The following is a 9,919-nucleotide window of genomic DNA, read 5'->3' on the forward strand; positions in this document are numbered from 1 at the left end:
ATCCACGCTATCCATCAAAGGAAAGCCCAAGTGTGCTTTCATGGCTTCTTCAGAGCTGTCAGCTCCCTTCCCGTGTCCCATCATCCAACAGCCAGTTCCCTTCATCAACTAATTACCCTCTCAAGTCTCTTTAGAGGACACAGAGCTGAGGCACCTGGACTCTAGACCAAGCACGATGGTCAAATGTGGGATAAGCCCAAAAGTGGGACCCTCCTGGGCTCTCTGCCCTACACGTGGCTGGTTTCGTCCTTGCACTCTTCCCATCACCCACAGATCTGCCAAGGGCTCTCGCTACTACGGGGTCCTCTGGCTTGTTTTATTTTCAGCACCAGAGAGGCCGTAGGATCGGAGGTAGGATCAAGCCAACTGCATGTGAATCTCCTCCCAAATCTGCCTTCCCACAATATAAAACCATCGCGGAGACATACAATTATTCCTGGTGGCCACCAGCCCAACCATGCAAGGTGCCGAATAGTTCCTGGAAGCTGCCAAACCTCCAACTCCCCTTAAAGTCGATGCCACAGGAGGGCATTTGGCTTTGCGGCAACAACTCAGTGGGTTTCCTGCACTCTCATACTCCAGTACCATCATGACCAGCCACCCAGGAGCACGATGGACACAGCCACTTGCAGCCCCTTGTCCTACTTAATAATGGGTCAAAACTTCTGCCTGAATTATTTGGGGGCATCACTATCCATCTTGCTTCCAACACAACCGCAAGTGGCAGCTCCTGCAGGGATATCGGGAATGCTGAGCTCCCACAGGAAGCTCCAGGTCTCCAGGATTGCAGGGTGAGCCCAGCCCCGCACAAGCCATCACCACCGATCCCTGCAACCGCCCCGTGTAAGGAAGAGGGAAAGTCCTCTCCTTGATGAACGAGGAAGCCAGCCTGGACTTACAGCCTTCCCGCAGGGAACCCGCTCTTTCCGCTCTACGGCGAGTCACAAATACCAGATCTGTTCTACAACACGCAGTCTGATGCGGCATTTCACTGCCCGCAGCAGACCCCCAGCTCCCTGTCCATCCCCGCTTTCCTCCAGCCAGCAACACAGCCTGTTTCGGCCTCCATCACCTCCGAAAAAAAAATGTAATCCCCACCACAATGGTTTTAAACTAAAAGAGGGGAGATTCAGACCAGGCAGAAGGAAGAAATGTTTTACGCTGAGGGTAGTGAAACCCTGGCACAGGTTGCCCAGAGAGGTGGTAGATGCCCCATCCCTGGAAACATTCAAGGTCAGGTTGGACGGGGCTCTGAGCAACCTGATCTAGTTGAAGATGGCCCTGCTCATGGCAGGGGGGTTGGACTAGATGACCTTTAAAGGTCCCTTCCAACCCAAACCCTTCTGTGATTCTATGATCATGGGCACAGGTGACCGCTGCCAGAGCCCACGCCAGTCCAGGTATTCCTATCTGTCTGTCCATATGAAGCACTTACAAGACATAGCACTAAATACTTAAATATTTTTATTACCACCATCACGCTTGATGGAAAAGCAGAAGTTTCCTGCTGGAGGCACGTTCCCACCTCCATTGGCAGATGCAGTTTCCCAAGTCTAAATGGAGGGACCATTCCCACCCAAGGTCCCAGGGGAGAAGATGGCTCATGTGCATCAGCCAGGTAAAAGGCTTCACACCTTCCCGTCATCATCTACTGTCTCTCTTCCACCTAGCCAGCCCATGGCGAGCAATCCTCAACATACGGCTGGGAAAATGCCGCAGGAGATGGCACCAATGCTGGGACGGGAAACCCTCGGTCCCTCCGCAGAGGAAACGCCGAGAAACCCTGAGCTTGCAAAACCCACCTGCAACAACAGACTTCCAGGCTCCGCTCGTGCCTGTCGCGGCCCCGTTAGTCAGAGTTCAGCTGCCAAACGGATTTTTTCTTTTAAAAAGGAAAAAAAAGGAGGACTTTTTGGTGAGTAACCCAGTTGTTTCTGCGTTTCCGATGGGCAGCGTTAATCACTTCCTATTGGCCGATAGGAATAACTTTTCCTTTCGAAATGGCACATTCATGTTCTGCGGCTTTTCTGTTTACACACATTTTGCTACCTTATGTCAACACTTGCTAATGAATAAATATATCACTCGGCTAACTGAAAATGAGGTCCTGGCAGAGGCAGATTGGATGTTTAAACCCTGCTAATAGATTTATCCTAACATCTTTACAGGAAACCGAAGGCAAGCTTTAACCCTTCTCTCCTGCAGCTCCGAACCCCTTTGCATCCCACGCCAGGATCATCGTTGGGTAGAAACAAAAGCAATAAAGGCAGAAACATAAACTTTTAGGGGAGCATTCCCCAGCAGGGACGCAGTCGAAACGATGCCAATCTCACCCAAACCCCCAAAACTTTGCAAGCCAGCAGACCCTCAGAGTCTATATGGGACAACCCTTCTGCATCCCAACGCATGCTCGAGATGTTGAGCCTACTACTCCCGGTATCTCTCTTTCATTCATGAGCCTTTATCTCCTGTTTTTTCATGCTGAAGCAAAATATTTCATGCTTTGCAACCCAATTGTTTGTTAAACAGCTTTGCTTCTTTCCACAAGGCATAAAAAGAGTTATTAGTGTTTCTTAGAGCGGAAAAACAACAGTCCAGCCTGCAAGGGAGTAGTGGGCAGGATGGGACCCCACAACAGTACCTCATGTGTCCAAAACAACCTCAACTTTGGGGTTTCTTCTAGTCCCGAGAAACTGAAAAGCAGCAATTTTACAGAAACTGCTCTTTTGGCCAAAAAAAAAAAAAAAAAGAGGACATGATACTGGTCTTCAGAAAGACATCTATCTTTGCCTCCCTGCACCGCCGTGCCCCTCCTGCCTGCTGTGACCGAGGGGCACGACCACAGAGACCACCGTGCTCCAGCCAACACTCCAGATCCACTAATCCTGGGGGAGCCGGGAGCTGCTCCTCCCCGAGCACCCCCCGTTTCCGATTCTCCCCACCTCTCCTCCCTTCTTCCAGCTCGATTTATCTCACACCCGGCGAGCTCGCTGCCAACCAAGAGTTTATGCAGACAACCGCAAAAGAGCTGGTGCCAGCCTCAAATGGGCTTCTCCCCTGGCACCCTGACATTCAATTACAAGCAACAGGCATGCAGAGCAGTGCTAAAAAAAAAAAAGAAAAACAAATAACTTTTCAACCCCCTTTCCTAGTTTTTTCAACCTGCCAAGGTGGGATTAGGCTCCCTGAAAACACAGAAAGATTTCTACCAACTCCGTTTGTCAAGTCTCATTGGGATTCCCAGGCATCAGGGAGATGCTAGCCCGAGCTGTGCTGGATCCCAACCCTAAATCCCAACAAATTCACCCAGGGGTGCGGGAGCAAGCAGCACCACTGCCATTTACAACCGGAGCCCATGGTTTTCCTGGCTTTCCAAGTGACTTGAGCAGCAAAGGCCTGTGCTGTACTGCAATCCTTCCTAAAGTTTCCTGCCAGAGTTTTAAAATCCTACTTTGTGCAGAGGGTTTCTTAGATAAATTACATGTTAATTCTTCCAGGGGTATCAGAAGGTACAGAAGCATGCAAGCAGCCCAAAAGCGAAACGCATCGTGGCCTGACAAAGACAGGAGACGTTTCCCCTGAGAAAGGGGCTGTTTTCCCTTTTTTATCTGCAGTCTGCATTGAAAAAGTCCACTTACCAGTTGGTTTGAGAAAATCCATTGGATATCTGGAGTAGGGTGGAGGGGGAGACTCTGGAATTAGAAAAGTACAGAGAAAATAAAGGCAGAGCCATGAGAAAGGAAAAAAAAAAAAAAAAAAAAAAGAAAAAAGATAGGAACTTATGATAACAGTGGCATTCTTTTAGCAAAACTGTTTGTCTTAGCTCTGGGGGTTGGAGGCAGGGCAGCGAGGCGGTGATTGCCTTGATATTTAGCTGTCAGATAAACAAAAGGGGCCGTCTGGCGCCAGTCTCCCTGCTATCTGCCGCTCGGGCTGTCTGATCGGGGCCTCCTTGGCTCGGCGGAGCCGCGGCAGCGCCGGGGCCGGGCCGGCCGCGCCAGGCGGCCCCTAATCCCCCGGCACCGCGCGGGGACGGCGGGGAGGCAGCGCGGCCCCCTGGGGGGGGGTGGGTGGGGGGTCTCACCCCCTCCCCCAAAAAAAAAAAAAAAAAAAAAAAATACACGGCATTGCAAAGTTTTTTTTTGTTGTGGTGGTTTTGTTTGTCTGTTTGGTTTTTTTCCCCCTAAAAAACAAAAGTTCGGTGGGCTCCATCCCCTCCGTCCCCATCGCCCCCGCCGCCCCCCGCTCCCCCCCCCCCCCGCCGCCTACCTAGCTCGCAGAGCCGGCTGAGGTGGTGCGGGTTGCAGCAGACGAGCTCGGGGTGAGCCTTGCCGTAGGATTCACAGCAACATAACCGCTTGACTTCGGAACAGTGGCGGAGGTCGGGCCAGCGGAACACCTTGCAGAGCAGCACCGGCAGCGGGTACCAGTGCTGGCCCAACCGCGAGTCGGCCTTGGCGGGCAGCAGCAGGCAGGGGGTCCGCGCCCCGCCGCGGGACTCCACGGCGTGCAGCAACCCCTCCAGCTGCCGCTCCTTCAACCGCTTCAGCACGGCGTGGGTCAGCGCCTTCAGTTCCGCCTCCGCGCCCGCGGACGCCCGGCCGCCGCGGCCCGCCTTGCCCGGGCAGCACCCGCGCCCCCCGCCGCAGACATGCGCCCGGGCCTCGGCCGCCGCCGCCGCGCCGGGTTCGCCGCCCGCCGCCGCCTCCTCCTCCTCCTCGCCGCCGGGCGCACGGCTCCGCCAAAGCCGCCGAACGAGCACCGAGCGTTTGGTCCTGAACATGCGGGACGAGAGGAGGGGCCCCCGGCTACAAAACGGGCATGTCGTCCGCCGCGCATGAAGGGGCCGGGAGCCGAGACGCGGCGGCGGCGGCGGGCAGCGGCAGGCGGCGGGCGGCGGGGGGAAGGCGGCGGCGGCGGCGGCGGGGCCGAGGCGGGCTGTGGCATGCGCCAGTCTCCGCGCTGGGGCCGCGGGTCCCGCCGCCTCCCGCGGGGGGCTGCGCCGGCCCGCGCCTCTGCCCGCTGCGAAAAAAAAAAAAACAAACCCCCCAAAAATAAATAAAAATAAAAAAATTAAAGGGGGAGGGGAAAAAAAGGGGGGGGGGGGGGGGGGGGAGCCGCTGCTCGCTCTGGCTTTGCCCAAAAAAGAAAAGAAAAATAAAAAGCCCGTCTACAGTCTGCGGCGCATCGCGCTGGGGGAGGCGGGCTGGGCTTGCCGGCGCCGCGCCGCCCTGCGCGGCTGCGGAGCGCGGCTGGAGCCGCGGGGGATCCTCGGCCTCCCGGGGGCCGCAGCTCCCATCAACCCGCCAGTGCTGGGGGGGGGGAGGCGAGGGGGGGGACGCGGGGGGGAGGGAGAGACGGGATTGATGCGAGGCAGGGCAGAATCGAAAGATCAAAATAAAAAAGCAAGCCAAAACGATGTCTATTTAAAAAAAAAAATTCAAAAATTTTAAAAACCCAAAACACCAACCCTAAGATTCGGACGTCGGAATCGGTTTAAGCATCTGTCACAAAAGAGAAGACCAAGCGCATCCAGAGTGTTGTATCCCTTTTGAAAGCCCAGGTCGTCCTGATGCGGGGTTTGGGGTTTGGTTTGGTTTTTTTTTTCCTCCTTCTTCCCAAAGGTTTTAATCCACACACACACACACACGGAGTCTTGATCCGGCTGCTAAGAAAAGAAAGAAAGAAAAAAAAAAAAAAAACGCAAGTGGGGCTGTGTTCCCCTTCTTCCCCAGAAGCGTACTGCTGCCGGCGGGGGAGAGCCGGGCTGCCCGCCCCCCGCTCCGCGCCCCTCCGCGCCGGGGCCGCTGTCAGCCGCCGCCTCTCCCCGCCGGTGCTTACATGGGTGCGGGGGCAGCCCGCCGGCGACCCTCTCCCTGCTGCCGGCGCGTCTGGCTCGGTGGGTTGATTTTTTTTTTTTTTCCCCCTCTTCTCTCCTCCTTCCTGCCTTCCTTCCCCTCCTCCTCCTCCTCCTCCTCCTCCTTTCTGGGTTTGGTTTTTTTCTTCCTTTTTTTTTTTTCCTTCCCTCCGCTCGCTGCAAACAGGCTCCCTCCCCGCACCACCGCCTCCGTCTTTCCCTTGCTGCGGGGGGGAGCCCCGGCGGCGGAGCCGGGAGCGGCGGGAGCGGAGCCGGCAGCGGCGCGGTGCCTGCGCGCTCGGCCGCGCCCGCTCCCCCCCCCCCGCCCCTCCCGCCCCGGTCTTCCCTCCGCTCCCCCCCCGGCGGCGGCTCGTAGTGCGCAGCGGCGCGGCCCCGGCCCGGCCCGGCCCGGCCCCGGCCCCGTCACGTGGGCGTCTAGACACCGTGTCGCTCCGGGAAAAAAAAAAAAAAAAAAATATATATATATATATTATATTTATCTCAAACCGCCTTGCGCAAGGGGCGGCTCGGGTTGCTGAAAGGTTGTGGGTCCTCTCCCCCCCCTCTCTCCTCCCCACTCCGCGGGGATGCGCCGGTAAAGCCCGGGGGTGCTGCCCCCCACCTCTGCCCCGGGAAAGGGGGGCCCCCCCCGCCGGGAGTGCTGCGCGGGTAGGGAGCGGCTGGTGTGCGTCCCACGCCCCCCCCCAGCATCGCCCCCTCGGGGGGCAAAGCGGGGGGCAGCCCCCGCAGCCTGGGTGTGCCGGAGAGGCTGTAGCTCGCTGTAAATGTTGAAGTCTTAAACCCGATCCAGCCATAAAAATAAAAAATAATAATAAAAACATATATATGATTCTGGGGATCGAAAGAGGGCATAGCACGAGAAGCAATAACGATAATAATACTTTGCACTTTTGCAGCACCTGTCGCCAGAGGAAGGGAAAGTATTTCATCGAGGGCAAGTATACTCCAATTCTGACAAAAGGAGAAGCAGAAATGATTAGCGCGTAGCACCAATGTCTATTCTTGTTATGGGTACTACTAGCGGTAATAATTCCTGGCACCTGGGGTACTCCACAGATCCCCCATCCGAATTCTGCCAGCAAGAACCTGCGGAGGATGGGGAAACTGAGCCACCAAGAGGCTGCGCGGCTTGTGCAGCCCTGCCGTGGTCTGCAGGGGAGCAGGGAAGTCCTAGCGCCAGGGTTTGCAGGGCAGGAGAAGTCCCCGAGGGTCCCCATCCCGCACGGATGAGTAGGTCCCCTTTTCATATAATAGGTGCGGGCGGATAAGTTGCTTAAGGTCACTCCTAAGTCAGTTATCGCATTGGAAGCAGAAGCCAAGGCTCTGAAATCATGGCTGCTATAAGCAAATCCATTTCTAAACCAACAGCACCCAACTAAACGAGACACCCGCCATAAAACACAGGGGGGGACAAAATGCGCCGTGCAGGCAGGGTATTCCCGGGTTGGCTATCCTGGATGCCTGCCTTTCGTGCAGGCAGAAGCGCAGGGATAATTTTAGAGCCCAGTCTTGCAAATATTGACATGAGCAGGCCAGGGAGACTCCTAATGGGCCTGGAATCGCTCATGGTATTTGCAGAATCAGGATCTAAATTAGTTAGGGGCTAGATTTTGGGGCAGCCCTATTAAATGTTCGTGAGACTATACTCGCCCAGATCCAAAATCTGCTCAAAATCTGCTTTGTGATAAATAGTATGAAAAAATTGAGGAGGGGAAAAACATTATGTGCTGGCATCTAAAAGAAAAATTTAAGGTTGGTTGTGAAACTGGAGTCTGAGGAAAGAGATGGACTCCTCACTTCACCTCCAAATAATTCATGGGTGCAAGTATAAGCTGCCCATTAAATGACCCATCAAATACTGCAGCTGCTGATGCTGCAGCCGAGGCCGACTTGGAGGTCGGGTGAGCTGCATGGTGGCCAGGGCGCGGGCATCTGGCCTTGGGGTGACAGAGGAGGGTGCCAAAGCGGAACAGCATCAGCGTCTGGGTCTGCTGCACTTGCAAGAAAATCCCGTTGCTTTTAAAATGGTCACTTCTGCATCCGGAAAAATAGAAATTTGATAACATTTTCAGTTTAACATCTTGTTCACCAGCCTCCGGAGTGACCTCACGTACACTGAGGCTGATTTCCTCGTTTCCTTAGAGAACCTCAATCCCTTTTCCACTGTGATGCATATGGTAAATTGATGGGGGGGGGGGGGAAAAGAGTTCCTTCTCATTCCCCTATCTGCTGGTGAAAGACACACTGGACATGCCCATTAATACATGCATTATACCTTTTAAATTTTAAAAACTTTCCAGGCTGTTACAAATGAGATTGATGTCTTCAGGGTTTTTTTCCCTTTGCGGTTCCTCTTGCCTTGCCGATGACTTGATGACTGCGATTACTTTATTGTCATGAACAGAATGACAAAAAGCATAATGTGGTGTATACTGTGAAGGGATAGAGAATAGGAATGGGGTCTAGGAGTTAATAATAGATTTTTTTGGCCCTGCCATAGGTACTGTAGGTGATCTTGGGCACATCCCTTTCCCCATGAGCAGGGACCTGGGCTTTAGCACCTCTGGCTGCCCATCCATACAGCTGGGCCAGCAGCGCTTGCCTGTCTTTGTGATCTCCGCAGGTGAAAATGCTAAATATTAAATGACTGATAAAGAACTGCTTTCTAATTAACCCTGCAAACTTGTTTAAACAGACCATATGTAGGTGCCCATATGGAAAATGCAGAAATAAGCATAATGAAGCTGATAAAAATGTGCATGGTGCCTCGGTTGGGGAGATGCTCTGAAAAGGGGGGTGATACCCACAGCCTCTGCTGCTGCGGGTGGGATTGCTCATGGGCAGGTAAATGTCAGCCTGGACCAGAAACCTGTCGCAAAATATACCAGGGTTGCTGCTAACCCATGAGAAGGAATAAAATCTGTTTGAATCATAGAATCATCGAAGGGTTTCAGTTGGAAGGGACCTTTAAAGGTCATCTAGTCCAACCCCTCTGCCATGAGCAGGGACATCTTCAACCAGATCAGGTTGCTCAGAGCCCCGTCCAACCTGACCTTGAATGGTTCCAGGGATGGGGCATCTACCACCTCTCTGGGCAACCTGTGCCAGTGTCTCACCACCCTCAGCGTGAAAAATTTCTTCCCTGTAGCTAGTCTAAATCTCCCCTCTGTTAGTTTAAAACCATTCCCCCTTGTCCTATCGCTACAAAAAGCCTGTCCCCATCTTTCTTCTAAGCCCGCTTTAAGTATTGTATAATATATTGCATTTGTATAATGTATTTGTACAACGTATTGCATCCCTCATGCGAAACACATTAGGTCCTGTATGTAAAATCCCACCCAGCCCACACTCCCCATCCCTAGACCTCAATTCTCATGGAGGTTTCTGGGGACCTTTCCTGAACCCAGCTGTCTTTGAAGAGCTAAAGCCGAGTTCATTTGCATTGCAATTCAGCCTTTGACAGACAGTTGGAGCCAAGGCACTGTTGTTAACCTAATTGTTTTGCTAACAGCACCAGGGTGTGAGACTCACCAAAGGCACTTCCAACAAAGGGGATAAAACCAGACTTGAGAAAAAAAAAACCCTTTTCCTGACATCATTACCGGGTACAAACAAACAGAGCTGATCCCTCTTCATACACTTTCGAGGCGAGGGTCAATAACAAACACACTTTGCTCTTTTGGGGGTATGTCTCTCTTTTTTAACAGCAGTGAAAAGCCATTCAGGGGAGGTAGGAGAGAACAAGCCAGGCTGAAGGCAGGGCAGAGGCAGCGCAGGCAGGCTTCTGGCACTCTCCCATCCTTTTGTGCACATTAGGAATAGCTAAGCTTGTGGCCCTGCTTCTATTTTTACGCATTATTTTCAGAGCAGAGCTCTCAAGCGATGTTCAAAGTCTGGGTTACGATGCCATTTTGGCTGTATCCAAGGACTCCTTCCGCTCCAGCAGCTCACATCGCACACAGCAAATTCAAGCTACGAGACCTCAGGTCTGCAAAGAACACTACTTCTCCAAGCAACCTGGTTATGTGCTGAGCAGCAGGT

At 53.5% G+C, this 9,919-nt stretch overlaps 1 protein-coding gene across 6 annotated transcripts in view; it reads right to left on the reverse strand.

Moving 5' to 3' along the window:
* The window catches only part of LOC142075847 (mothers against decapentaplegic homolog 7), a 29,631-nt gene extending 22,804 nt beyond the window's left edge, over positions 1-6,827 (reverse strand). For 2 of the 6 annotated variants that reach the window (XM_075137841.1, XM_075137840.1), the window contains exons 1-4: positions 5,842-6,237; positions 5,471-5,668; positions 4,270-5,022; positions 3,639-3,692 (exon numbers count right to left, since the gene is read on the reverse strand). In XM_075137841.1, the coding sequence (XP_074993942.1) occupies positions 3,639-3,692; positions 4,270-4,783 (568 nt within the window). In that variant the 5' untranslated portion in view covers positions 4,784-5,022; positions 5,471-5,668; positions 5,842-6,237. Of the gene's footprint in view, positions 1-3,638; positions 3,693-4,269; positions 5,023-5,405; positions 5,669-5,841 lie in introns of those variants that run through there. The other 4 variants (XM_075137842.1, XM_075137844.1, XM_075137845.1 and 1 more) reach the window with 4 other exon arrangements.
* Positions 6,828-9,919: the final 3,092 nt, after the last annotated feature.

The sequence above is a fragment of the Calonectris borealis genome, chromosome Z, assembly GCF_964195595.1.
Source record: "Calonectris borealis chromosome Z, bCalBor7.hap1.2, whole genome shotgun sequence".
NCBI classification, from domain to species: domain Eukaryota; kingdom Metazoa; phylum Chordata; class Aves; order Procellariiformes; family Procellariidae; genus Calonectris; species Calonectris borealis.